Raw genomic sequence first — 26,839 nt, 5'->3', positions numbered from 1 at the left:
AAGATCCTTTACATTACCGTCTAACTAACATAAGACGTTAGTCGAAGCGGTTCCTAGGCTATATGTTTATATAAGTTATATCTAGGGTATACTATAAGCGACAGAGTCTTACTAGCTTTACGCTAAGTTAGCATTACTAGATAGTAGTAATACTATATATAGTATTTGTCCTAGCTGCGATAACGGAGCATATCGTTAATACATAGAAATATAGTCCTATTAGTAGGGGCATCGACGAGGAACCCTAGTAGTATCCATTTAAGGCGAGAGCAGGCTAGGTAAAGTATAAGCGATATAAGGAAGTATAGGATATAGAGAACAGCGCTATTCGCTAGTAGAGACTGCTTACTATACTAACTTAAACCGTACGTAAAGGGTTAAGTTACGGATTAGACGACTTTAACGAGCTTATAGTCCCTATACCGATAGGTAATTACAGCAACGACTTAACTAGGCTAGACCTAGACGAGGAGGATAGTAGGTCTACTAATGTAGTATGTAATCGTTGCTAACAAAGTTAGAAGTACACGACGAGGCCTACGAGGAAATTAATGACGACCTTCTAGACTAATTGCCGCCCTAGTCGCCCGTCTTTACTACTACCCGATGCTTAAGGATAGAGTCGACCCTAACTATACCTTTAAGTATCGACGCTACTATACCTATAGTTATCGCTCTACTACTTAGACGCGTACGCTCGTTACTACTAATAGATAACCGACTCGATAGCGGAATCGACATCTCTAAGCTAAGTTTAAAACGCTGACGCGTCGAATCGCCTAGCATATTGCATACCCTAAGTCGCGCTTCTATACTAGAAGCACTAAAAGAGAAGGAACCTATTAATATAAGTAGGGTCTTTTAGGCTAAGGTAAGGGCATCGAGGAAGCGCTAGGTAGATGTTAAGACGAGGGTAAATAGCGTCATTAGAGAGGCAAAGGGCCTATATATATAGTACTATAACCTATTTATAGGTGATAATATGGAGACTACAAAGCAAATAATAGAATAGAATAGAAGATAGAGGGAAGATAAGCCGCTTAATAGAGACTCGTAGAGGACGCTTAAGGAGTCTTTTAATTCTAATGACATGTAGGTAAAGGCGTAGCTTAACGAGCCTAGGAAAGAGCCTAAGTAGTAGTATACATATAACACATAAAATCTAACTGTTATACTAAACTTAGAATCGTGGCCGCTGCTATAGTAAGCAAACTATACCTAGGTCGGGTCTACTAGACGGTCTACCTAATAGTTAGCTAGGCCGTAAAGACCGAGTCTATTACGATGCCCGCACTATCTATCTAAGTACAAAGTGCATAAAGAACGCTACTAGAGGATCTAGTAGACCGACGAAGATACTCGATTAGTGTCCTAAGCTATCGTTATCTTAGCTACTAAAGGCCGAGCTACATAGTATTATGTATTAAGCGACGACGACTATATAAGGCGTGTAGCAAAGCGAAAGCGTAGCCTACGCCATTTGCGTAGCGGCGCATTAATGCGCGCATCTATTCGTACAGCTTATAAGATCCTGTCCCGTAGGGGCGCTTAAGTGCTAGGGGGCGCTTTAGTGCTATAAAGCGCCTAAGCGCCTAGTATAATTTCGTAACGTAGTAGGACATTATTACTTTAAAGGTTATTAGCTGCGTAAAACCTATCTAGACCTAGGCGGCTTAAGAAAGAGCTAATACGCTTCCCTCTATCCTTCTTAGTAGCTTAGTTTCTACTAGCTCTAGAGAAAGAAATCTTAGGAGTAGAACTTAAGGGCGCGTCTAATAAGATAAGAGAATAGGGTTAATTAGACATTACTAATAATGGTGTAATAGGGAGAGATCGTAATAGGTTTACGTATGTTAGGAGTAGCTTTAAGCCGCCGTCGCCTATAAAGTCGTTAAGGTTATTAAGGTTAAGGCCTTCGAGTCAATAGGCTAAGAGACATTTTAACGGCTAGAATATAGAGGAGAATCGGCATCGTATATAATATATAAACGTTTTAGAAGGACTAAGAATGTCCTTCTAAAGAGAGAGGGAATTAGGCTCTTAGTAGACAACTATTAATTTCTTAATTCTATTATGCATTTTAATAGCTAGTACTTATAACCCTACTAGGTAGAGAGAGAGAGAGAGAGAGAGAGAGAGAGAGAGAGAGAGAGAGAGAGTATATATATATATATATGTATATAGCCGTATTTACTTTAGCTAATGTGTAGCTTTGTTTAGGGTGTACAAAGCTAAACATAAGCAGGGTTATGTTTAAATATAGGTCGTGTTTACTTTACGGTAGCAAATCACCTAGATATCGATGAAATTTCGGATAAAGCACTATTTATATATAAAGTAATTACTATTTTGATGTCTAGGGGGGGCCCTACATTTTACCTGTATTTCTTGTTATATATAGCAAATATTTCCCCCTATATAGTATTTTTGCATTAGAAAAAAAGCTAGATGTTATAAGTAGTTACCTCTCTACCTACTAGCTAATTCTTACTAAGAAGATGCTATAATGTGTGATTTTCAGTAATAAATTAATGGGTAAAAAAATAACAACAGCTGCTAAGGGCGCAGTTCCGAATGTACGGCTCACAAAAGCTCACTTCGTGCAGCTTCCGAAAATTTGTATATGTCTACTAAACATCGAAGTAAACAGGGCCTATGCAATTGGTATGCGTTTAATCTCTAAAGCAGGTCCGAACTTCGAGCGAAAAGGAACTATCTGCTTTCCACCGTTGCATGTCATCTTTTAAGCTCGGTAGTTAATTCGTCAAGACAAGCATTAAAAGGTCGCTAAGCGGCGCTATAAAGTGATGGATGCATTGCTAGAGCAAGGCATCAGAACCTCTGCTGTGTGACACCGGAGCAAATTCGGTCTTCCTCGGATATAGCGACTAGATAAGGCGCCACCGATGAGTACATAACGAAACAACTAGCACATTAACTGCGAGATTCGTCACTACCTTGCAACCATCTTCGAGCCGCTCTTGCCTTATTGTCCCGTCGCCTCCTCCCCCGAAATGCTTTTAACACGCACTGCCGTCTTCTGTCCTCGAGAACCTTTCTCTCATCATTGTCGGAAAGCATCAAACTCACCGGACATGGATATGAGTGTCAACCACATCTACGCAGTTGCATTGTCAGATTCTGCATCAGCGGACACTCCGAATTGGGCGATCACGGTGCAGCCCAAGAAACAGAAACGATTGTTTTTCCATGATCACCCTCAAACCTCGGTCTTCCTCTCCACCAACACAGACAACAGCGAAAGAAGAAACAGCGATGGCTTCAAAGGAGAAGAGCTTCTTGTCAAGCTCTTGATCGCCGAAAACGATGTCGCTGGAATCGATAATCGCGTTCAAGAAGTCCTTTCCAAGGTCGACAAAAACCAACCTTCAGACTCATGGCTCCGCTCCGCCATTCTCGCATTACAGCAAGCTCACCTTTGCAACAAATTCAGCATCGACGACTTCCAACAGATGGCGACGCAAACTTTGAAATCTCAGCAATCTCACCATGAGACTGTCGCTGTGGAGGTTGATTTCCTGTCTGAGCTTGGACGCACACAATCCGTGGAAGAAATGCATGAAACAAGGGAGAAGGCCATGAACAAGAAGAAGGATTCGAGCTTTTTCGGATTCAGAATCACGAGACCGCAGGCGATGCCGAAGAAAGTGAGAAGAGTCAATTCTTGGGAGAGGCAGGATGATGCGTATGGCGGTTTGATGTGATTGGCATCACAGTGATGGTGAGAGGGATGGGGAAGATGCGGGATGAACGGGTGGGGTGTAATGGTTGCGTCAGAGGATCTGCAGTGCAGATGGACAACAAACACAGATAATTTGTTGCCAGCAGCGATGTTCAGCATGACAATCAAGAATATAGCCAGCAAAAAATCGTATGCAGTATAAGGTCAAGATTGGTTTTCTCGACAGAGAAGGGATCATAACGAAGGATATGAATGGCAAGAACGGAACGTCGTCAAGATTTAGGTTAAACAGCAATGGAAGCGGATCATTACCACATCCAGGCTCAAGCAGTCGCCCTTGGCACATAATGACGATGCCATACTAATAAATCAAAACTACACTTCTTCCCTCCATCTTCAGAGCTTCAGAATAACATCAATCTTTAGAGATAAAACAAGCAACAATGTCTTCCAACATCAAACCCCTCATCCTCCACGCTCACACCACAGGCCCCAACCCCATCAAGGTTGCCATCGCCCTTGAAACACTCAAGATCCCCTACACCCTCAAGCTTTGGGAGTTCGGCGACGACCCTAAGAACGGACTCAAGGGCTCCAACTTCCTCTCCATCAACGAAAATGGCCGTGTTCCTGCCCTCGAGGACCCAAACAATGGTGTTGTGTCTTGGGAGTCTGGTGCAGTCATGAATTACATCAGAAGAAAGTACGATACCGAGAACAAGTTGGGACCGCAAGGAAAGTCTGAGCAAGATATTGTGGACTTTGAAAAGTGGGGGTATTTCTTGCTTACGACTTTGGGACCGATGACTGGACAGACCAATTGGTATAGGTGCGTTATACATGGTTTTTCAATTTGAACATGATGACTGACTTGAACCAAGACATTACAACGAGACCAAGAATGAGGATGCTTTGAACAGATATGCAGCACAAACATACCGCTGCTACCAGGTACTTGAAGGACAGCTGAAGAAGAGTGGTGGTGAGAGTATCTTGCCCGGCGGATATACGGCTTTGGACGCTCATTACGAGCCCTGGGTCCGTCAGCACGCCTATGCCGAATTATCGCTTGACGACTATCCGACCGTCGCAAAGTGGTTGAAGAAGTATGGCGAGACTGAAGAGGTCAAGGCTGCGTACAAGAAGATCCAGGATGCTGCTTCGTAGAATGGGTTGAGGCAAGACAGCACCTATGGCCCAACAAGTTATAGAATGTACAGTGATATGTAAAGTACTGTGCATTCTATAACTTACACATTGAGAGCAAAAGCTTACTGAACTCCGGTCCGGGCACATATTGAGCCAGCCATGACATTGTGGTATTTATGCAAGATATTGGCATGAAATGTTTTGTTAGCTTTAGTTGACCATATTGTCTCAGAAGCAACGCAATTCACACATGTCTATTCGCAAATAATCTCAAAGGCATTCCATGAAGTTCCCGAAGGCGCATTCCCACATCCAAGGGTGTTTCCAACAGCAGTTCCTGCAAACGGCCAGCCATAAATGTAATTCGACAAGGTGATGCCACAGCCCTGTTGGCTGTGTCCGACCACATAACCTTGTTGCTCATCAGTCCATGTCTCTTGAGCTGGTGAGAGGGATATTGGGACTTACAGCCAGCAGTTCCGGTCTTTGGCTCAGCGGTCAAGCTTGCCGTGATAGCTCCTCCGAATGATAGACCAGTGTTGGGGATCGTGCATTGAGCTTCTGCAATGTTGAAGTTGTTTGCTGTGCCTGCGCTGCCATCCGTGGGTGGAAGCTTTGATGTGTCAGTACTTTGTGTGAAAACGAGAGATGAAAAAGCTGTTCATACAGTGTTTGGTGCAGCACAAGTATATTGGCTGTAAATTGTCACTTTTGCTGAAGCCGGACCGCCCTTGTTGGCACCGCCATTCTTGCGAGCTTCAAGTAGAGGAGAGGCATTGACGTAGACGGCGAGGATGGAGAGTAGAAGTAGCACCCAAGGAGAAAACATGATGATGGGCTGAAGCTAGATTGAAGGCTTGAAAAGAGAGGTTTGAATGATGGCTGATGAAAGTTCTTTCTCGGAAGACACCTACTCTTATACCTTACGCCTCTTGCCCTTCATGCAGAGCCCTAGCACGATGCTAACACGATATCGTGTTATCGAGTCCGAACATTTTCTACGGTAGCTAATGTGGACCTATACAGTTAATGCTGTATTTAGCAATGGTGGCTTCTCTGGCGGTCGAGGCTCTGACATAAGTGTGAAAGTCTCCGACTAATGCATCTCTCGCCTTGTCCCAAGACTTCCAAGCTACTCACCAAGACTCCGAGCTACATACTCTTTTGGTCTTATTCTCGCTACATGTCGACGGAGGACAGTACGGCTTTCTTCTTTCGATAAAGCATGTATGATGGGCGCGTATAACCTTTCGGGTAATGCAGCCACATCTCCGAGGCTGAGTAGTGACCGGGATTGATTGCGACAAACTCCAAGGCCAGAACATTATACATGTAAGCAATCTTTGGTCGAGTATGCAATCCAACTCGTATTGAGCGGCGGGAGGATTTATAGCACATGTACTTGAGGAAAGAACTGTGCTCAGCTGTGGCAAGGTTGGAGGTAGCCTTGCGGCTGAAGAGCCTCGAGTTCAGCTCGGCCCCCCGCACTCGACTCGCCTTCCGGTCTCCGGCCTTGACCTATATAGTTTGAGGTCTGAATATTTCTTGTAATAAAATTTGTTCCTCCGCATGTTGTTCGTTATGTTCCCGCTCGGTCGTCACAGTCGTTATACGGAGCTCTGGATGAAAAAGGCCTCACGAGTCACAGGGCCAAGAGCATTGTTGATGCAAGTGTTCATGCTTGCGGTCTATGCAGGCACATTGGTGACAGGAGCTCTTGAGCTGACGCTACCACTGGCTGGCTCCTGGAAGTGTAGGTCGCCAGTGCGTAACTGTGAGGTCAGGAGCCCTCCGTCGAATCCTGCGAGTATGCGTTCTGTAAGCAAACTTCAAGCGCATGGCATTACTCCTCTATCCATGATTTTTATGTGCGAGTTTGTGGAGCGATGAGAAGCAGATCATTGAATTTCTATATGACCTGGAGCCGTGAGACAACAAGGACCTAGAGCCGTAAGACAATAGGGGATAGTAGGGAAATCTAGAGCCGTGAGACAATAGGGGATAGTAGAGAAACCTAGAGCAGTGAGACAACAGGGGATAGTAGAGAAACCTAGAGCCGTGAGACAACAGGGGATAGTAGGAAAACCCTAGAGCCGTGAGACAATAGGGGATAGTAGCAAAACTCGGAGCGCTGAAACAATAGGGGACGGTAGAGATACCTGGAGCGTCGAGATGACAGAGATGGGTGCCGAATGAGTTTGTTGGTGAAGGGAAGGCGACTATTTGTCGTCATCTGAATCGTGGTCTGCTGTCTTTGTATCATCTTTGTGTTGTCTGATGAGGCGAGTGACTTGATCGTAGAGTTCATTGTTGTCCGTGGCTGGTTGTGTACCGTACGACTGCTCATGACCGGAGGCGGTGTCTTGATCCGAATTTGATGCGGCCGGAGCGGACGCCTCGGAATGGTGCATTGGCAAACACAAGGCTGCATACGCTCTGAAAGCAGAGTCTTGATCCTATTCATTTGTTAGACAAACTCCGGTAAGAGGTTGAATAAGACTTACCGGCAGAGGCTGACGCTGTATCCTAACAGGAAGCGTAGGTGGTGCCATACGAAGAGCGTCCGGTCTCTGCTGTGCGGCACTTGACACAGGGCGCGAGACATGTGACAGATTGTATGCGGAAACAACAGGCGACAGGCTGTATGTATAATTGTATGCAGATGCAAGCCTTGCAAGGTGGTGAGCAGTCGAGAGCGGGACTGTCATTCGAGCAGTGTTCTCGTATTCAAACGGCATGCGACCAGCTTCAAAGTCGCTGAAGGTGTGCACCACCCTGCCCATGATAGGATCTGGTGGAAGCTGCGAAGACGACGGTGGTGGACGTGGTGGCAGCAGATGTGCGGGCCGTACCAATGGTGTGGACGATGAGGTGTAGGCGAAGCTCTTGTTCTGGCCAGCCGGTTCATGTCTTCCAAACTCGGCAACGCGTTTGCTTCCTTTCTGGCGAGTGTTGGACAGCCTCGGGGCGACCAAGAAAGCCCTTGGGCACTCGCGAACACCAGGGGGAAGCATGTCAGGCTTTGCGAGGAGTTCATCTCTACTTGGACCAATCCAGTCGGGCCTGACCCGAGAGTTGGGCATCGGTACGACAAGAAGCAAGGTAGGAGGGCCGCCTTTGTTCTTGATCTTCTTGGCTTGGTCGCGGGGCTTGGGCTGAGGCAGGATATAGCCGTTGTTGCCGTTCCCCATCATCTGCGCCCACAGCTGGTCGTTGTAGCTGGTGTCTCTTGAAAGACTGCAGATACGATTCTCTCCACCGAACCAGCGGCACTCCGAGCAAGGGTTGTCATCGCCATGCCGTGTTCTCTTGTCGCACTGGCTTGAATTAGTTCATGGTCGTCAATCAATTAAGCATAAATTCACCTCTCGTCCATTTTGTAAGCACGACAGACAAGCTTCGCCAGCGACGTTGGGCACCATGTAGCCCTTGGGGTCCTTGTTGCCAACAAGCGCCGGGTCTAGATTCTCGTGATGCTCGTCAGGGCATCTTGCTCCAAGGCGACAGATGTTGTAGGCGGCAAATTCGAAGCAGGGATTGGAGGTGGCCATCTTTCGAGTATTCTTGCGGAATATTTGATTCGATTGGTATTGGTTTGTGTTGGTGATTGATTGTGTGAGTATCGTTGTTGATGTTGATGTTCCAAAGAGAGGCTTGAGAGGTTCGGAAACCCTTCACTGCCACAGCGCATCAGTTGAATTGCGGGGTGGGTTGGCCTTGGCGGCGGCTTCCAACTCCGCCGATTCAAACACTATCGTTGCTGGAAGAAGAAGCATCAATCTAGAACCGAGCTCCGGGCTCCAACTGGTCTTTTGGTATAAACCATCAGAAGGCAATATGATTTCCCACCTAGATGCAATTTCCGGAGAGAGCAAGAAGAATCGTACGCTCTCAGCGGACAGCTACCTGAGAATTATAAACATCTTGCAATTTGATAGCTAGTTCGACACACCGTGTTTGGCCGGGGACGTCGATCTGGGGACAATTTCTGTTCCCCCAACCCACGTTGAGTCACGTTCGACTTCTTCGAAGATGACTCCTCATCTTGTCACAATCACTCTGCGTCCCATGATCTATTCTTCCTTCGCTCGTTGGATTCTCTCGTTGTACCGGCCGCGGGCCTTGAGGTACCAGGCCAATTGAAACAATGTGAGACCACCGACTACAAGACATGTATAGTTCATGTTGGCAGCTATCATGAATGTCAGCATCTGTGTGTTTCGCTTCTTGGGGATTCACGGCTTACCAGTGACAGGCTTGTAGTATGGGAATGAGAAAAAGACAATGGCAAACGCCAACCAGCAAACCGTCACCGCATTGACCACGAAACCTTTGACCCCAGCCATGTGGAACACGCCTTTGTACATATTTCTCCTTCCAGTGAGTAGATTTGTCAGGATAGGGACCATGTAAGCACAGTTGTTGATTGTGACCGCCGACCCAAGCAAGGAGTTGAAGGCCGTGCTGGATCCAAGATACAGACACCCTAGAGCAGCGACAATGGCCGTGACTGCGAGTTGTGAGTTCATAGGCATCTGCAACCGATGGTTGACTTTCGACCAAGTGCTTGAGAATGGTATAGCGCCATCTCGCGAGAAAGCCCAAAACATGCGACCTGTCGACAGCTGAGACGAAATAACACATGGACCCAATGCGATGAACAGAATGAACGTCAACCCAAATGCTCCTCCAGCATTTCTGGTGACTTGTCTGAATAGCTCTGCGAGAGGTAGACCAGTGTTGGTGCTCGACAAGGCCGCATAGTCTTGCACCGAAAACATCAGGGCGACGAGATATGTGATGCCAGTAACGAAGGCAATACAAAGGGTTATGGCGATCGCTAGTGGCGCGTTCCTGGACGGGTTGGGCATCTCCTCTGTCAGATGGGTGACGCCGTCAAGACCACCCAAACTGTAAAGGGGATTTACGAGACCAGTAATGAAACAGATGACTTGATTTTCCCATCCAGTCTCATTGATCCATGTTCTGAAGACAAACTCGGAGTCCTGGTGTGTAGGAGCGCATGCAACGACGGTGACCATGACGACAAACCAACCGATCTGAAGGTAGAACAGCGAGAACTTGTTCAAAGCCGGAATGATCTTATTGCCCCAGATGACAATCGCAGCTGTGATCAAATTCAAGACCTGGTATACGAGGAAGGTCTGCCACGTTTGTATGGTCATATGCGGACGGTACAGAGCAACAAGGGCCATGAAGTTTTGAGCGTAGATCAGGTTCGTCGAGGCGGTCGTGAAAATCCAGCCAGTGACCGTGAACCATCCAGTCATGAAACTGAGGAAGCCTCTCGATCTTTCAGGTGAGACAGCGGCGATCCAGTGATACATCCCGCCACTTGTTGGGTAGCTTGAGACAAACTCGGCCAGCGAAGCACCAAGAAAAGACTGCAGTAAGGCGATCAGGATAAAGCCATAGATGACAGCGCCAGGTCCGCCGGCTCCGATCTCTGTGGCCAATCCAAGGCCAAGTCCTGTCCACGATATCGTGCATGTCGACGCAAGTCCAATGAGACTCAGCATGCTGAAATGCCGAGAAAGCTCTTGGGTATGACCTTGAAGGCATCATCAGCTAGGATCTAGTACCATAGACGCAGCTGCAGGAAATTCGCACTAGAATTAAGTTCCTATTCCGTTACAGGGCTTCTGGCACGGCTGACCAAAGGCAGGATGATTTTTGATGTTCATGTGATTGTCCAACGAGAGCAATAGTCCCACGTACTCCCTTTGGACGACACAACCAACTTAAGGATCATCGTGCCTCTCGATGGGCCGCTTCAAAAGTCACCTCCGCAGGCTGGGAGCTCGGTCCTGATGCATTCCTGTGCCTCTACATCTACGGGGGAAGCAAAGTTGACGAACCCATCTGTTGGAGCCTCAAGTCATCGGCATCGTGTACGTCGCCTTTCACATCGCCGTAAGTATCCAGCGCAAGAACACTGCTGTCGTTTCTCTTTTCTGCCATATTTCGGAAACGCAAGACGCAAAAGGCCAGGTGGAAAATTCTCAAAAGGCCGAAGTAGCTTATCTGTGTCTCTTCATACTTACAGGCTTACTGTATCGTGCGATCCTTCATACAGAGCCAGTGATAAGAATGGAAGGTATAGTATATCGCAGGATCCAGATTGCGGTAGAGCGGCCAGCGGAGGATTGATAGCGGGGCGTGTCGGCTACCGATAGCGCGATGTCACCGCCTCTTGCAGATCTGCTACCATGCTATCTTCTTTAATCATCTTTGGTTGTAGCCATCTATTCATGTCGGAGCACGGTACCAACATGAAGCATCAAAATCTGTACTCGGGTGCTGTGACGGATGCCTGAGAGGAAAAGACGAAGGTTGGGATCGAAAAACGACCGTCGCTATCGATGCCGATTGCCGATGAGTTGCCGATGTCAGGAATTTGCTTACACAGCGTGTGCTTCCCTTGGCGATTGACGAGGCCGTTGCAGCTGTTCGTGAGACACTAATAGAATGTCTGGTACTCAGAGCTCATGTGTTTTACGCATCCATCGGACAATATTCTCCAACATTGACAACACAGTGTATTGCTCCATCTGTGCGGAGATAAGCGACAACATGTGCCATAAGAGAGCTTTGTCCGTTCGATATCGTCTTCCCGACCCCGCTGCCGGAGCTGGTAGGGCTGTTAGTCAAGACTCTTTCCTCTCTTCGCTCTTTCGGTTACATTAAACCCGACCATACCAAGATGGCCTATCATGGCGTCGTGTCGTAGCTTGGCCGGCAGAATGCTACGTAGTAGCCACGGCGATCATGGCTGCGCCTTGGGGTAGACATTGGCTCTGGCAAAGTGTACAGTACAAAGGACATGGCGATGTCCAACTTCCAACAACTTCACATTGACATCCCAACATCACGATGCGATACCACGGACGTCTTCTCGCAACACTGGCGGTATGCGCCGGCCAAGCTTCATGTTCCTACGTACAGTCGCTCTCGTCCAATGCACAAGGCGTGCTCAATGAGTCGATGAGCTGGATGGACGGCTTCTACGACACTGACGCCGGGTACCTCTACAGTCTGGATGCCTCGGCCGCCCTTCGACACGACACGCGCAGCTCAGCTTGGTATGCCATTGGCTTGTTGGCAAGAAACGAGGGAGATGATGTCGCCAATGCGGAGAAGATTCTGACAGCAATTGTGGACGGGCAATACAAGGACCCTGCGGAGCAATGGTATGTTGCACTGACATGGATGTAGCTGTGGGGAACTGCGCCGACATTGAACCTCATCTCCCTGGTAGGGCCGCTAATTAGCTATCAAAATGCAAAGATGGTTCTATAGTTGGTACAACTATTCAAGGAGAGCATGACATAGTAACGACTCTCAGTGGACATGGATTCAAATCAACCAATCATCTTGCATTTTGATAGCTAGCGAGGTACCTCGTCAGCCTGTATTCGGGGAAGCGTGAGATGTCATGATGTTTCGGCGCGATATTCCCTCTCCTACGTTCGCCACATTTGTTCATTGGCATTTGCTGATGACTTCAGGTTCGGCGATTACCAGAAGGAGCCTGAGGAGCCGTACGTTGGTACAGAAGCATATCCAGCGGACATATACGACTCATGGGACCCCAACTGGCGAGGATTCATTGGCACCACTTTTATCATCGGCCTCGAAGAGTTCCCGCATCTGCTCAGCAAGAACGTCACTGACCTTATACTTGGGTCTCTGCACAACTCAACTGTTGGCGACTCATACCGTGTCGGAGGTGTCGATGATGACAATCTGTATCCTGCTTACAGCAATCCTTCAATCATGCGTGCTTTCGTATCAGGCTGGACTGGCCGACGCCTTAACGACTCCAATTTCACTATGGCCGGCGAGCAGTATGCACAAGAGATTGTGGATCTGTTCACCCGAGCCGACACCTTGTCAGAATTTAATAGCGGAACATATACCGGCGTTTCCCTATTCGGTCTTACACTCTGGGCCAAGTATCTACCTGCGGACTCAATCATGACTCAGTACGGTGAGCGTATGATAAAGGCCACATGGGAGGCTGTCGGTCAACTATGGCATCCTGAGCTCAGAAATATGGCTGGCCCTTGGGATCGCTCCTATGGCTTTGACATGAACAGATACTTCAGTCTCATGGCTCTCTGGTTTTGGATAATAATGGGAAAAGAAAAGTCTTCTTTGATCTCACGTCCACAGATCATGTCCCATAGTGCCGACTTTGCATATGGTCCTCTTTTTGCTGTTCTCGGAGAGTTTCAGGCTTCGTTGGTTCCCGGAGATGTTTTGAATGCCTTGCAGGAGTTCCGTGGCGAGCACATTTTCAACTCTTCTACCTTCTCGCCTCCATTCGATACCTATCCTCGCAACATCACCACCTGGCTAGCTTCTAATATTTCGATTGGTGCTGAGACGTTTGACGAGAATGTCATTGGCGGACCGGCCATCAATCCCAGCACATTCAATCCCGCCGTCATTCAGTGGAACACTGGCAAAGGAGTCGGATTTATCACGGTACGTATTCCAGACCTGGCAAACCTTCTCCCTGTGTTTCCTTTCATTCGCTCCCCACTCGAAGCAAAACGTAGTGACGCACTCGTTGAAACGCATGATGATGTTGAGCAAGGGCACGTCTTCCATGAGAGTATCATTTGATATCCTCTCTTGGGACCTAGCTTCACTCTTACAGCTGCAAGATTGACAGATGTTCATATTCGGACTATCTGAGCCTTTGACTAACACTATCACAGCTCCATGCAAGTGAAAACGCAACCACAGCCGCAGTTTCTCCTGGCCATCTCGAGTTATCATACCCATACGGTAACAGCTCCTCGATCTTCAGCTTCCTCGTTTCGACCTTTGCCGGGAAAAGAGACGTTACTAGCTGGGCTGATGTGCAAGGAGCGAATGTCAGTATCTCGACGAACGCGAATGTATCATACTCTGTCACGTTCGCGGGTGCCTATGGTGGTCAAGACGAAGTCATCAACGACTTTGAGTTTTGGAACTTTACGTACAGCATGCCTGCCAACTTCTCAGGTGTGCCAAAGGTGGAATTGGATATTAAGCTATGGTAACAGTGCTTAAAAGTGTATCTAGGTCGCCATGGGTCCAATGATTGTTGTTTCGAGCTGAATTCGACTCAGCCTCCCATCAGCCAACAGACCTTTGTATTCATTATCAACGGGCAGGATGACAGCGATGCTGGCCGAATCCAGTAAAGAGGGCAAGGGTTCAGCCGCTTTCAATGCCGTCAACTCAACTATCCGAAAACATCTTCCGTGTTGACAAGCATTCCAAAATGTTGCAAGAGAGGGAAGTCATTTGTTGAGCATTGATCGTGGTAGTACTTGGGTCGACATCCGAATGTATCACTAGATAGATCCCGCACTCTAGATGTTCAATCAAGCACAACCCGAGTCCATTGTTTGACTATGAAAATAACATGCCGAGAGGACTGATCATGAAACCATACTATGCAGCCCAAAAGATCCATGTACAAGATCAAGATGAATAAGAGACAGGGTTACCCGGTCGGCAGAAACCCAAGACTGGCCGATGACGTCTTCAAAAACCGGAATGACTTCTGGCACAGCAGCACTCTTCCGCCTCACCAAGCATACAATCTTTGTCGCAAGATGGCACAAACTACCGAACCCCTACTGCAGCGCCCTCTTTATGGTATAGTATACACGAATCGATGTCAGAGGTAGTTCACTAATGCCAAATCAGTCTTCGACCTCCCGCAAGAACTCCTCCAGACGCTCGAACTCAAAGCACAGAACAATGCTGCAGTCGCCGTGCCCGACGATCCCGAACTGTTAGCCAGCAATAGTAGCAGAAGAAGCGAAACCGAGGATGGCGCACCTTCGTCAGCAACATCGTGCGGGCTGTGCGGCCTTTCGTTTCCGAGCGTGCAAGAGCAGAGGAGCCATGTGCGCAGTGATCTGCATGGATACAACATGAAGCAAAAGATGCGCGGATTGAAGTCTGTGGGAGAGAACGATTTCGAGAAGCTGGTAGGAGACCTGGACGAAAGCATTTCAGGCAGCGACAGCGACGACTCGGCCAGCAGCGACGACGATGGCAAGAAAGATACGACTTTGAGTGCGCTCCTCAAGAAGCAGGCGAACATTGCAGACCCTGACTTTGACGACTTTACGACGACAAAGACCAAGGTCGGTGCTGGCAAACCACCGCTTCTGTGGTTCTCCTCGTCCAAGTTGCCCTCGAACGTCGCTCTTGGTGTTTACCGAACTCTCCTCCCCGCCGCCATCCAAGTCGGAGATGGCGCGACAATCCTTCAGACCATCAAGGACAAGCAACTCTCTCCGAAGCCTCCACCAACGCAACCCACATCAGCTCCGACCGAAGACTCAGGCGGTGTCCCTCTCCCTCGCTCTCTCCAGCCAGACACGTCTGCCACAGGCCCCCACTACTTCTTGTGTATGATTGGAGGCGGTCACTTTGCCGCCATGGTTGTTTCTCTGACACCCAAGATGACCAAGAAGGCTGGTGTCGAGGACCGCGCTGCCACGGTACTTGCACACAAGACATTCCATCGCTACACAACTCGTCGCAAGCAGGGTGGTTCTCAGTCCGCCAATGATAGTGCCAAGGGTGCCGCTCATTCTGCTGGTGCTGGCATCCGTCGCTACAACGAGGCCGCCTTGATCGCCGAAGTCCGTCAGCTGCTGCAGGACTGGAAGGTTTGGATTGACAGCAGTGAACTTCTCTTCATCCGCGCCACCGGAACCACCAACCGTCGCACTCTTTTCGGCCCTTACGAGAACCAAGTCCTGACGTCCAGAGACCAGAGGATCAGAGGCTTCCCGTTCGCTACTCGCCGTGCCACACAAGCTGAGCTGATGCGTTCTTTCGTCGAACTTACTCGAGTCAAGGTGTCAACGATCGACGAGGCTGCCATCGCAAGGAAAGCACAGGAGGAGGAAGCCGCTCGCCAGGCCGCCGAAGCAAAGGCTGCCGCCAAACCTGCTACGCCGAAACCTGTCAAGCCGACTAAAGAGGAGGAAGAAGCATCGTTACACACTACACAACTCCAGGCGCTCATCCGTCGATCAAAAGCACCGGCTCTTGTCTCATACATCACATCCAACAATCTCTCACCGAACTTTACTTTCTTCCCCTCGGATATTCCGCAAAATCACCATGCTCCCACACCGCTCCATCTAGCTGCCTCTCTCAATGCTCCTGCCCTCGTATCCTCACTACTGCTGAAAGCAAAGGCCGACCCTACCTTCAAATCTGCAGAAGCAAAAACTGCTTTCGAGATTGCAGGCGATCGCGCAACCCGTGACTCTTTCCGTCTAGCTCGCTCAGAGCTTGGTGAAAACGCTTTCGACTGGGACTCAGCAGGTGTACCGGCCGCTCTCTCCAAGGCTGACTATGACGCTCGCGTTCAACGCGAGAAAGACGAGAAGGCTGCCGAAGATGCAGCAGAGCAGCAACGACGAAAGACTGAAACCGAGCGACTACGGAATGAAGACAAGGTTAGGGAAGAGCAGAGCAAAGAAAAGAAGTTTGGCAAGGGCAAGACGTTGGCGCAAGTGTTGCCCGAGAAGACGGCACAGGAGAAAAGGGAGGAAGAGGCTAGAGGCATGACACCAGAGATGCGCATGAAGCTCGAGCGAGAACGTAGAGCCAGAGCTGCGGAAGCGCGGTTCAAGGCCATGAGCGGAAACAAATAGTTGCTTGATACAACGCCAAACGAGAACAACACACGAAATTAGGGAGCTCTGATGTGACAAAAAATCATGACTTTGTGCGACGTTATGTTGCCCTTCCACAACTCTCTCCTTCTGTATACTCAGATGCCCACAAATGCTGCAATGCGACTTCCCTCCATGATCGTAATCTGTCCCACCCTTCTTTTGATGCTGAATTCTCCTCAAATCTCCACACAATCTTCATCATACCCAGAAGTCAAGTCCCCAACAACCTCACTCTCCTTTCTCTCCGTGTCAAAACACCCACAAGAGCAGAGACGATCGTGCTCAGCCATAGCATCATAAGCCTTACACATCAACCCTCCCTTCTTCTTCCTCTCTCCAATTTCTCCACACCCTTGTCCTCCTTTGGCTGTCTTTCCTGTGCGCAACCAGTGGATGTCGCAGTCGCAGGCTTTGCCTTTAGTTCCCAAGATTGACTTGTGTTCTGCGAAAATCTTGGCCGTGGCGATACAAGCATTGTCGATAAGATTGTATTGTTGGCGTTGTGGGATATTGGTATCGTTGCGGAGTTTTGGCGTACAGGTGAAAGACATCCTGAACGGTGCTGCGATATGGTGGCCATGGCCAAGTTGATTCAAAGATGACAAGTTCAGAACACTTATGCTGTATTGAGTTTCATCTGCCCAGGTGCCCTCGAATATTGCTGTGGTTTTGTGGATGTTGGGGGTGATTTGCTCGCATTCGATTTTGGCCTTTTCGCGGTCGTGTCGGGATGGCTTCTTTTTTGATGCTGTGAGTCGTGATTTTGCTGCTGTGTATTCGGCTTTTGATTGGTTTCTTGGATTCGGGCGGGATGCCGGCATGCCCATGCTTTTCATCATGGTGAGGTGATATGACTCCCAGCCGAAGAGACGTGAGAACCAGGTTTCTGTGGCATGGTCGCACTTCTTGTTGATTGCTGGAGAGGCTGCGGAGGTGACATTTCTCTTGTCTTTAGTCGTCGTTGCCTGAGGCTTCGATGGTTTGAAGGTACCATATGTGCTTCTCGTCAAGCTTGGGACGGAAGGACTGTCGCCAGGCACCCCGGTGGTAAGGTTTTCTGCACCAGCCGACATATCGGCGAAGAAGGCGAGAGTAGACATCTTGTAAGGTTTAGTGGTCGTGCAGTTGGCGTCGTGATCGTGATTCTATAAGTAGACTTAATAGACCAGAACTTGCGGCGATGTGGTGAGAATGGATAATAAGAAGGAAAAGGTTATTGCGATAAGAGGCGAGAGATACATTATTGCTGCCTTGACAGAAGACTCACAATACCAGCTGAGGCGGTTTGAGAGCATTCCGTTGTTCTGGACAGTCATCGTGGATTGGTGCCTATACCTCGTGACTGGAATCGGCATTCTCAACATTTGATCTGGTGGTGTAGCTTCCGTCGTACTTCTAGTCATACAGCTTCTCCGAGCTGCTTGGAACTGTCCGTTGCGCTATATCAAATTAGAATGCTCCATATTTTCGGTCCGTAGCGAGTGGAGGAAGTGATCTCAATCTACATCTTCGCGCCGCGAGGGTTCAGTATGAGTCGAGTCGGGACATTGGTTGTAGAGGATCTTTGACTGCGCTCCTGGATACTGCACAATTTCTCTGTCCGAGTCTGAGAGGTTTGTTTGGTATCGTCAGGTGCGTAGGGCTTCCTCATGCATTCACTCAAGACGCCAAGCGTGAAATACCATGTGAAGAAGGCACGACGCAACAGCCGCAGACGCGCTTCGACTACAAATATTTGTGAATCCTCACCACTTACAATACAAGTAGCTTTGGTCTAGTGGTTACGACGCTATAGTATGATACCCCTGTTGTCTCACGGCTCCAGGGACTTTGGTCTCACGGCCTCAGTCGCCTCAGAAATATAGAAACGTGGGTTCGATTCTCACAGGCTGCGATGATTCTTTTGCTTCTAGATGTGCTCTCAAAGTCTTGACGATGGGGTCTTCCCCCATGACCCAATTTGTGTCCTGGAACCCATAGCTTATACCATACAAGATGCAGTGGAGATGGTCAAAAGCAGCGTCATGGCGAACATTCGTCAAGGGTGCATTCTTTAAGCTGTACTTATACAGTGATCCTGTCTTCGTGGGAGAATGATATTGCAACAGTCCGCTAAGCTGTACTGAATGGCATCGTGCTATGTCTTCAGAGAGAAGCTGGTACAGTCATCAGGAAAGGCGTCCCAGTCATCCAGAAGTTGTTCAAGAATAAGACTGGTCTTCTAACACAAGTCTCTCTGTGACTGGATGGTGTTAAGCAAGACCGTGAAGGACCTTAGGCAGGCGCGGACGAGGTTATGGAGCAGCATCACCGAGGTTTTGCCGATCTCGCCTTGGCGTTGTCACATCCGTGTCAGTGCTCGAGACTCTTTCACTCTTCGAAGCAAGACCTTCACCTATCAGTTTTCATACTATGCTATGTATATACAAAAAGACTGGCCACTTTCGCTCTCACGGTTGCTTGGAACAATTTGATTGCTCAAATGCGCAGTGCTTTCGCATAGAAGGCAGTCGTCCACTAAGACAGCTACTTGGCCCGCTCTCACTGGGCATGCCTTTGCTGTGGAGGTGATCGTGCATCTCCACGGGCTTACGCTAACAGGCTAGCATACGAAAGTGTCATGTTTTAGCACTCTTTGCCATGTCGCGTCAAACAGAGCCATACGTCTAGGAAAAAGTAGGCTTCTGATGAGATCGCGGACGCTAATTGCCGCCCCTTACCGAATAAGCGAACGGACGAATCAGAAGACAGACACTGCAACCACAGCCCCATGACGACCGAGATGTTCTTCAGGCCATAGCACACATGTTTCGTGTTGACGGAGGAAACAGCTCGCGGCATATGAAGGAATTGCTTTGTACGGACTGTATAAGCAATAAGAGCCGATACTATGAGTCTCGATTGCAAGCGTAAGGAGTATCTTGCAGCTACCGTCACTTCAGAGGGTGGTCTTTTCACACCAGCACAGATGCTTCTTGAGGCACCTTCCTGATGTTCGTCGTGTACGACTCGACTCATAAAGCTTCGGATAGGGCTTGCTTGCCACCTCTTCCGAGAAAGCATGGCTGTACTGCCCACAGTCCTGTCGCACCATGACACGCATTCTGCAGTCGTCAGCGAGAATATCGATTCCATCGGTCTCATCAATTGAGACCCTGCGAATTCATCGTATCTATAAAGTGGCCTCTCTGTGCCTGTTCTGCCACTACATCGTCACCGCACAACTTCCAGACTCTGCGCTGTCACTTCTACAACCCTTCTCATACCTTTTGTTCCCCAAGAACATTATTATCTGGCAGACATCATGATGGAAAAACTTGCTAGTGCCTTGATGATGTGCGGCATTGTCAATGCAGCTCTGTACGAGGGTGTCATATCGACTAGCCATGGCCAAGTTCAAGGCCATCCTGCCTTCAACTCCACTCCCAACGGTAATCTGACCAACTGGAAGGATATCACTGTCTGGAAAGGCATTCCTTTCGCTGCTTCAACTGCAGGCGAAAATCGATGGAAGGCTCCCAAGCCAGCGGGAAGATGGAATGGCACACTTGACGCCAAGAACTATGGTGACATCTGTCCATCCACATCATCCAACTCTGAGTATACGATCTCTGAAAACTGCCTCAACCTCAACATCTGGACCTCGGCTACCTCGACCAAGCAAAAGCGTCCCGTTGTCATGTGGAGCTATCCAGCCTATTCCACAGCTGCGGACGCTCTCTTCGACGGTGCTGGTATGGCCGATGCTGGTGTCGTCTATGTCAACTACAACTACCGTACAGGTGCCTTGGGTTGGCTGGCTCATCCGGAGCTCTCTCAAGAGCGTTTCAACACTGTCGGATTCAACAGCTCCGGAAACTACGGAATGCTTGATCAATTTGCCGCTCTCAAATGGATTCACGACAACATCGAGGCATTCGGAGGTGACCCAAACCGCATTACAGTCATGGGCCAGAGTGCCGGCTCTGCTGCAACGCAGCATATCCTCAACAGCCCTTTGACTAAGGGTCTTATTGTCGGTGCCATCATTGAGAGTGGTGTACGCGATCCCCATGACCCTTTGTGCGAGACTCTTGCCGAGAACTATCGCAACCTTACCTTTGCCTTGAACCAAGGCCTGGATTACTTGGCCGACAAGAACACTTCCTCCATTGCCAACGCTCGCAAACTGGATTACACAACTTTTGTTGATTCTGACTTTCCTCCTACCTCGTCTAGCTGGACTTTCACAGCCACACTAGACCACTATGCTTTGCCCGACACCTACGAAAACACCCTTCGTAAAGGTGCCGCAAATGATGTCCCTATCATCACTGGTAATACTCGCGACGAAAGTGGTGCCACGTACGGCCTTAACATCACGATTGCCGAGTATTTCGCCGATTTGAACGAGACATACTCCGGTCAGTGGGTGGACAAATTCTTGGAACTATACCCAGGCAACAACGCTTCTCAAGCCTCTGAGAGTGAGAACCAGCAATTCACCGATCGCTCGATCATCGGCACCTGGATCTGGGCCCAGAAGTGGAAGCAGGCTGCCAAAAGCCCGATCTACACATATATCTGGGACCACGCTCCTCCTGGCCAGAGTCAAGGTGCTTACCACGAGTCTGAGATCAACTACGTCTTGAACAATTTGTACGGTACCGACTCCCCGTGGACCGATGAAGACTACGAGATTGCCGCCACCATGAACTCCTACTGGGTCAACTTCATCAAGACCGGAAATCCGAATGGTCAGGGATTGACTCGTTGGGATAAGAGCAATAGCAAAGAGATTACTCAGCGTCTTGGTGATGGATTTGGACCTGTCCCGCTGGCTCTCGCCAATCGTGTGAAGCTCATGGAAGAGTGGCTTCTCACCCAGCCTGTCTGGTAAACCTAATAGATGCTACTTCGCACTGGTACCTGTACTATCTGCCTTAGAAATGACAAGTTAGCTGGCCAGTAAGGAAGGGGACGGCATTGATTGTAGATCTGTGGAGGACTCGCACTGGCATTACCCGCTCTCTCCTGGGAGGCGCAAAAGAATCCCGACATCGTTCTCAAGATATGAGGAGAGTGTGATGATCAGGCGCCATTACTATCTGTCGAGATACACAATGATATTCAAACCCGACATACCTTCCACTGAGAGCCTGAGTTTCTCACTATACTCGAACCAAGTCTCCTCCTTGACCTTTGCATAACTTCTAGTAAAATTTTAGCTGTTCTCCCCTCACACCTTCCCACATTTTCACCAGTAGCTCAGGCAATTGATTTCCAAAAGGGTATCAATCACTTCAGAAAACCCATCAAAGAAAAATTTCAAGGTCTGATGGTCATCACGACAATGGTGACAAAGCTTAGGATGTGAACTCCCATGTCACACAGAGAAGTGAGCGCCGGAGCAATAATGGTTCTGATTCCCGAGCTCAAAGATCGGTTACATGATGGAGTGCCACGTTGAATCTGAGCAACATGCTGTCATGACCGTGTGGTTGGGGTCTTCAGCTCGTGCTTGGTCTACTTGTGCGTTGGGGTCTTCAGCTCGTGCTTGGTCTACTTGCAGTCAAGTGCAGTTGATGCATGCCAAGACAGCAGATCGTTCATTTTACAGCCGTCAGGTACTAAATTAGTGATGACGTTCCCAAGTAGAAGTCGCCGATTTACGCCATTTCGATACCTTCTCAAGAGGTCATTCTACAAAGAGATTCATCGGGAAAAGTACTGCGAACTGCACAACCAGAATTGAGGTCTTTCAGACTTCATGACGATAGCCTATGTGTACCAAAAGCCCCGAATCGTAACTTTTCGAAGATCGAGTTGGAAGAACGCAGTCGTTCTTGCCTGATATAATGTCGTGGAGAATTGTGTTCTCATGTCTGCTTCTGAGATGGCGATGACCCCTCTTCTCTTCATCTCAAATTGGATGTAGCAACACAGCCGTCTACCTCACCCGTAGCGGTCCGCAGGGATGAATACTCATTCTCCAACATCTCCCGCAATACCGGGCGTAGCACTTGGCCGAGGGGTGCAGATTCCCGAGTCCCCGGCTACGCGGTAAATCCTCGTGGTCGGGCGTGGATGCCAAGCATTGTCGATTTTTGACTGCTCAGCAGTGGCATTGTCTAGAATGCGACTTATCCACGGTCGAAGTCACGAGCCACCTTTGAGCTTTTGAGATCTCTTTCGGAGACAACCCTGCTCAAGGTGTTGTAGTTGTAGAAAACGAGACTCTACTGAACTACCGAGAGAAAAGTCGCGTGCCAAGCCCCATGCTTTCCCAAAAGGGTTGTATCCGAGTCCTATCAGGTTCTCTTAGCAAGCTAAGAGTCTGCCATGCCAATCAACATGATCACCCCAATCAACAACCGCGTACCCAATGCTTCCGAACACTCCGAAGCACGTGCGGAAGGTCGCCGATGAACTTGGCAGGGTTTTTCCCATACAAATTCTTGTGCGGAGAAGCTCTTGGGAGATCTTGACGTAAGACCAAGCCCTATACGAGCTCCGTATCCAAGGGGTAAGCGGCTGTTGATTGGCATGATCATGTTGATTGGCATGGCAGGCCCTTAGCTTGCTAAGGGTTCAGACTGGGCCCGGATACCACGAATGTCCAGTTTGATTTAGGTTACCGGCAGTGTTGAGCAAGCCTCCTCCAAGCTTAACGGCAACAACATCATCTAGGACTGTGCTCCGAAACCATGACACCCCTCTGCTTTGCGACCATGACTTCGAATATAGGCTGCATCTTCATCCAAACACGTTTGAGAATGCAAAGCGTCTCTGGAGATTGGGATGGCACACAACTAGGATCACCTATCACAATACTTGCCAACCTGGTAATCCGCAATTGACGTTCTCATCAAATTTTAGGTGATCTTGTGGTTTGACTGAAGATCTTCTTGTCCGTCCCTGAAGCGGATACAGGACCAAATGTCCTAGTCCCCATTCATCAGCCGTTAAATGCCATCAGGAAGGAGATCTTCTGTGACACCATCTGAATGAGGGTTGTGATTGACAAGGGGCCCGCAACTTCAAGCCCGTACATCATCGCAAGAACCATGCATGGGATTTTGAAGTCATCGTCACTGCGAGATTGACAAGGGAAAGACCAGCAGGCAGACGTATATATACCTTGCTACTCTTCATCACTGACGACTTGTGCTCATCCATATCTTCCACATCATAATTGGTTCCATTACTCCTTGCAACCCTCTACCATCGCTACTCCCACGCCGACAACAACACAAAAACCATCAAGATGTTCTCTAGCTTCGCTTTTGTCTCCCTCCTCTCGCTGGCGTCCGCCACCTTCATCAACCGCGGTACCCAGCAGGTCGCTACCTTCGACGACCTCACTGGTATTCCTGCCGTCTCTGAGATCAACCCTGTCGGCAGCTACAAGGGCTTGAAGTACAACTCCCTCGACATCCTCCAGACCGGTGTTCTGGGCATCAGCGGCACTCCTGCCCAGTCTGGTAACCAGGTCGCCGCTGCCTCCATCACCAACTACCTGGCCACTGGCGGTGTCTCCATCGCCGCCGACACCATCAAGTACTTCGACCTTCAGAGCCTCTACTTCCTTTGCGCCGTCGACACCGTTAGCTCCACCGTCGGTGTTCCTGAAGAGTGCTCCGTTGCCTTCACTGCCTACAAGAAGGGCAGCGACATTGCCTATGACACCTTCAATGCTCAGTTCAACCCCGACACCGCCCTCTCGTCTAAGATGCACAAGGTCGAATTTCCTGTCTCGTGGTTCGGCCTCGAGAAGGTTGACATTGCTGTTGTCTCTGCCGCCACCACTGAGACTCTCACTGCTCTGTTGATCGACACTGTCAGCTACAAGTCCTACAACTAGAAAGAAAGATTATAGTACAAGCTCTTCTGGTCCAGCGCCTTGATGTAACATATTTTCTTAGTCCGATCTGAAGAAGTAGATACATAAGACGATCAAATAATGATATAATGAACCCAAATTCAAGCGGCACAACCGTTTAGATCACTCCATTTGCGTTGCATTACAGTCCCAGGAAAGCTAAACTGATGCCACTTCCCCACCCAACACAGCAAATCTGGTGCTCACACGCTCCTTTTGCTTACTCAACCACTCTTTCGCTCCTGGTATGACCAACTGCAGCTTCGTCAATCGGAACGGTTCCAGATTGTAATTTTTCAGCTTAGCAGATTCCTCATTTCGAGAAGACGCCACATGCATAGTAAGGCCTTGGATCCTTTCGTCCATTGGAGAACGCCATTTATGTGGCGAGAGATAAGGCCACAGTCGGTGGTATTGAGCTGAATAACGTTCGAGGTGCCGAGTTCTTGTTTTTCCTTCGGGGTGCTCTTCTGCAACTCAGTCCATTCGAGTAACTCGACGTCGTCCGTATCGCTGTGACAATGCAGCATTTGTTTGTCTCAGTGGTAGTCTCCATTGAGAGCGTGGCGGTTGGAAGATTGTATGGATCTTCATGCCACCAAGCATTTGTACTAAATCAGTTTTGTAGCTGGAGACCGACAACAATAACGGTTTTGAGCTGGTGGAGGGCAACGATTGGGTCGATAGGACCACATGTGAACGCATGCAGATGATTATCACACCCAGGTTTCCCTGGATTGTCGATACCAATCACCCTGGACGACTTGTATACCGCTGCTCCTCAGGTCTTCGAGACTGTGTTTTGTATGGACACACTTCACCAGAAAGGGTCTCTCGCCATCTTCGGTAAGTATGAGTTGCTTCAAGCTTGGAAGGAACTCTTCCTTGTGCATCGCTATATCCGAAAGCTCGTCAAAGAAGCGGTGAGCAGGATCAGATAGTAGACACTGATTCGTCTGTAATTCAGAATGAGCCGGTCGTGGGTGCCAGGAAGTAAGTATTGTAAACTTCAATGTGAGTTCTTGTAAGTCATGAGGAAGACTGGTGTAGAATGGACGATCAAGGCGAGATTGCGAGAGTCCCCTCGAGTGCATGATCAGCTCAACGGGAACGGTAAGCTTTGACAAGTTGACAAACGACTGAAAGAGCCCTCCTGTCTTGAAAGGCAAGATCCAATGCCTGTCCAGCCCAAGATCGAATTTGAGCTCTTCAAGTGAATCCTTGACAGGCGAAAGAACATGGACGGACAGGTCTACAGCGTCCGAGATGTCGCCCATTCTCCGTAAAATGCCACGCCAATAAGGCTCACACTTCGAACGTGAAGGTGAGTAATCCAGCTTCCTCAAGTTCCTGGGCCATTTGAACATTGGAACTATGGCTGAAGTGAGTGGGCCACACTCATCAAGAGTCAGATCCTGTATATTTGAAATGGCGGATTTGAGATGTAGCTCGTCTGGTATTGGTGGTGGAAATCTGAAAGCAGGCCGGTCCGGACTCAGAAGGTTCTTCACCACCAATGTTGAAAGCGTTGGGATCTCAAATATGCGATACAAATCTTCCCAGGAATATCGATGTGGTAAGGAGAAACTGAGGGATGTGATTTGTAGGGGCTTTGTGTTTAGCATAGCTGTTGCAATAGTGAGGGACCTCGAATTGACTTGGAAGTCGTGCAGATGGGCGCACTCTGACAGCATCATTGCTGTCTTGAATATTAGATGGTCTGCAACAGGCTTTGCTCTTCCAATGAGTGCATCTTTGCCATCCTTATCAAGATATTCACCTAGCCAATTCAGCTTGGCAAATCTTATCGTTGACCTCCAATTTGTGTCTTCCTTGACAAGCATATCATGAAAAGCCCATGGTCTGTAAATTACACTCGCGGATTTTTCGTTGTCTCCAGAAGTTTCCTTTGACGCTACGCTTCGAAGCAATACTTTGCGAACCTCAACAGAAAGCATAGAGCAGACTCGCGAGAGGGCCACAAGCGTCTGCTGCGGTGAGCACTCGACGATCTCGGCCCAGATCTCTGGTGGAAATGTGTTCTCCTGAGCGGCCATGATTGTGGTAAGATAAAAGGAATGTTGCACGTAACGTGCATGGTTGCAAAGAGGCAAGATTGAGGACGCGCCTGCCGACTTTGGAGGGTCTCAATGTGGGGCGCCGGCCACTCCCGCTTGCGATCGGTTGCAACTGCCTGTAAATCGAGTGGTTGATGCAACAACGAGAACTCCCTCGCACAACAGGACACACTTCCACTCGCGCAAAGGCACAGTCTGTTTAGCAAACAGAGCCGTGGCCAGTGAAAGAGTGCCGGCAAGTCCCTCCGTTGAGCGGTCTCAGTCTACCAGGACTTGTTTGTGGCTTGCAATGGCCGCTCTTCAACCATTCATGCTAGTG

General features: G+C 48.9%; 11 protein-coding genes across 11 annotated transcripts; 6 read left to right on the top strand and 5 right to left on the bottom strand.

Moving 5' to 3' along the window:
- Positions 1 to 3,052: 3,052 nt before the first annotated feature.
- Positions 3,053 to 4,022, top strand: M438DRAFT_350320 (uncharacterized protein; the record flags this gene model as incomplete). Its single annotated transcript, XM_029906599.1, has 1 exon — positions 3,053 to 4,022. A coding segment is annotated over exon 1 (625 nt), but the record flags the coding sequence as incomplete, so codon positions are not given.
- An 88-nt stretch (positions 4,023 to 4,110) lies between these two features.
- M438DRAFT_307694 (thioredoxin-like protein) lies at positions 4,111 to 5,129 on the top strand. The gene is made up of 2 exons (XM_029902312.1): positions 4,111 to 4,532; positions 4,585 to 5,129. The coding sequence occupies exons 1-2, from the start codon at positions 4,147 to 4,149 to the stop codon at positions 4,868 to 4,870; spliced, it is 672 nt and encodes a 223-aa protein (XP_029754819.1). The 5' UTR covers positions 4,111 to 4,146; the 3' UTR covers positions 4,871 to 5,129.
- M438DRAFT_285358 (uncharacterized protein) lies at positions 5,107 to 5,681 on the bottom strand (the record flags this gene model as incomplete). The annotated part of the gene is made up of 3 exons (XM_029901521.1): positions 5,107 to 5,264; positions 5,321 to 5,465; positions 5,520 to 5,681. The coding sequence occupies 3 exons, from the start codon at positions 5,679 to 5,681 to the stop codon at positions 5,107 to 5,109; spliced, it is 465 nt and encodes a 154-aa protein (XP_029754818.1).
- Positions 5,682 to 7,905: 2,224 nt separating this feature from the next.
- Positions 7,906 to 8,169, bottom strand: M438DRAFT_240621 (uncharacterized protein; the record flags this gene model as incomplete). The annotated part of the gene is made up of 1 exon (XM_029899527.1): positions 7,906 to 8,169. A coding segment is annotated over one exon (264 nt), but the record flags the coding sequence as incomplete, so codon positions are not given.
- Positions 8,170 to 8,742: 573 nt separating this feature from the next.
- M438DRAFT_350317 (amino acid permease) lies at positions 8,743 to 11,169 on the bottom strand. The gene is made up of 3 exons (XM_029906598.1): positions 10,732 to 11,169; positions 9,099 to 10,424; positions 8,743 to 9,044 (listed from the first exon to the last, which is right to left on the bottom strand). The coding sequence occupies exons 1-3, from the start codon at positions 10,832 to 10,834 to the stop codon at positions 8,926 to 8,928; spliced, it is 1,548 nt and encodes a 515-aa protein (XP_029754816.1). The 5' UTR covers positions 10,835 to 11,169; the 3' UTR covers positions 8,743 to 8,925.
- A 214-nt stretch (positions 11,170 to 11,383) lies between these two features.
- M438DRAFT_350316 (uncharacterized protein) lies at positions 11,384 to 14,260 on the top strand. The gene is made up of 3 exons (XM_029906597.1): positions 11,384 to 12,063; positions 12,382 to 13,363; positions 13,600 to 14,260. The coding sequence occupies exons 1-3, from the start codon at positions 11,747 to 11,749 to the stop codon at positions 13,924 to 13,926; spliced, it is 1,626 nt and encodes a 541-aa protein (XP_029754815.1). The 5' UTR covers positions 11,384 to 11,746; the 3' UTR covers positions 13,927 to 14,260.
- Positions 14,261 to 14,464: 204 nt separating this feature from the next.
- M438DRAFT_329605 (uncharacterized protein) lies at positions 14,465 to 16,711 on the top strand. The gene is made up of 2 exons (XM_029903258.1): positions 14,465 to 14,530; positions 14,582 to 16,711. The coding sequence occupies exons 1-2, from the start codon at positions 14,488 to 14,490 to the stop codon at positions 16,555 to 16,557; spliced, it is 2,019 nt and encodes a 672-aa protein (XP_029754814.1). The 5' UTR covers positions 14,465 to 14,487; the 3' UTR covers positions 16,558 to 16,711.
- M438DRAFT_389669 (uncharacterized protein) lies at positions 16,650 to 17,822 on the bottom strand. Its single transcript, XM_029909037.1, has one exon. It carries the CDS (start codon positions 17,679 to 17,681, stop codon positions 16,758 to 16,760), a length of 924 nt encoding a protein of 307 aa, XP_029754813.1. The 5' UTR covers positions 17,682 to 17,822; the 3' UTR covers positions 16,650 to 16,757.
- Positions 17,823 to 19,785: 1,963 nt separating this feature from the next.
- Positions 19,786 to 21,834, top strand: M438DRAFT_171126 (alpha/beta-hydrolase). Its single transcript, XM_029899124.1, has one exon. It carries the CDS (start codon positions 19,886 to 19,888, stop codon positions 21,458 to 21,460), a length of 1,575 nt encoding a protein of 524 aa, XP_029754812.1. The 5' UTR covers positions 19,786 to 19,885; the 3' UTR covers positions 21,461 to 21,834.
- A 1,993-nt stretch (positions 21,835 to 23,827) lies between these two features.
- On the top strand, positions 23,828 to 24,424 carry M438DRAFT_370091 (uncharacterized protein; the record flags this gene model as incomplete). The annotated part of the gene is made up of 1 exon (XM_029908156.1): positions 23,828 to 24,424. One exon carries the CDS (start codon positions 23,828 to 23,830, stop codon positions 24,422 to 24,424), a length of 597 nt encoding a protein of 198 aa, XP_029754811.1.
- A 641-nt stretch (positions 24,425 to 25,065) lies between these two features.
- M438DRAFT_171089 (uncharacterized protein) lies at positions 25,066 to 26,681 on the bottom strand. The gene has a single exon (XM_029899122.1). The coding sequence runs from the start codon at positions 26,497 to 26,499 to the stop codon at positions 25,159 to 25,161; it is 1,341 nt and encodes a 446-aa protein (XP_029754810.1). The 5' UTR covers positions 26,500 to 26,681; the 3' UTR covers positions 25,066 to 25,158.
- Positions 26,682 to 26,839: the final 158 nt, after the last annotated feature.

This window comes from Aureobasidium pullulans (assembly GCF_000721785.1).
Source record: "Aureobasidium pullulans EXF-150 unplaced genomic scaffold scaffold_45, whole genome shotgun sequence".
In the NCBI taxonomy this organism is placed as follows: Eukaryota; Fungi; Ascomycota; class Dothideomycetes; order Dothideales; family Saccotheciaceae; genus Aureobasidium; species Aureobasidium pullulans.
This window is presented reverse-complemented; position numbering and strand designations above follow the sequence as displayed.

Bases quoted from the DNA above. Each gene is read 5' to 3' on its own strand.
- M438DRAFT_389669 (XM_029909037.1), bottom strand. From the start codon at position 17,681: ATGTCTACTCTCGCCTTCTTCGCCGATATGTCGGCTGGTGCAGAAAAC.
- M438DRAFT_350317 (XM_029906598.1), bottom strand. From the start codon at position 10,834: ATGGCAGAAAAGAGAAACGACAGCAGTGTTCTTGCGCTGGATACTTAC. The intron at 10,425-10,731 runs GTTCGTCAACTT...GATGCCTTCAAG, and splicing joins CTTGAGGCTCCAACAGATGG to GTCATACCCAAGAGCTTTCT. The intron at 9,045-9,098 runs GTAAGCCGTGAA...CATTCATGATAG, and splicing joins ATACTACAAGCCTGTCACTG to CTGCCAACATGAACTATACA.
- M438DRAFT_307694 (XM_029902312.1), top strand. From the start codon at position 4,147: ATGTCTTCCAACATCAAACCCCTCATCCTCCACGCTCACACCACAGGC. The intron at 4,533-4,584 runs GTGCGTTATACA...ACTTGAACCAAG, and splicing joins GGACAGACCAATTGGTATAG to ACATTACAACGAGACCAAGA.
- M438DRAFT_171089 (XM_029899122.1), bottom strand. From the start codon at position 26,499: ATGGCCGCTCAGGAGAACACATTTCCACCAGAGATCTGGGCCGAGATC.
- M438DRAFT_171126 (XM_029899124.1), top strand. From the start codon at position 19,886: ATGATGGAAAAACTTGCTAGTGCCTTGATGATGTGCGGCATTGTCAAT.
- M438DRAFT_350316 (XM_029906597.1), top strand. From the start codon at position 11,747: ATGCGATACCACGGACGTCTTCTCGCAACACTGGCGGTATGCGCCGGC. The intron at 12,064-12,381 runs GTATGTTGCACT...TGATGACTTCAG, and splicing joins AAGGACCCTGCGGAGCAATG to GTTCGGCGATTACCAGAAGG. The intron at 13,364-13,599 runs GTACGTATTCCA...ACACTATCACAG, and splicing joins AAGGAGTCGGATTTATCACG to CTCCATGCAAGTGAAAACGC.
- M438DRAFT_329605 (XM_029903258.1), top strand. From the start codon at position 14,488: ATGGCACAAACTACCGAACCCCTACTGCAGCGCCCTCTTTATG. The intron at 14,531-14,581 runs GTATAGTATACA...ATGCCAAATCAG, and splicing joins ACTGCAGCGCCCTCTTTATG to TCTTCGACCTCCCGCAAGAA.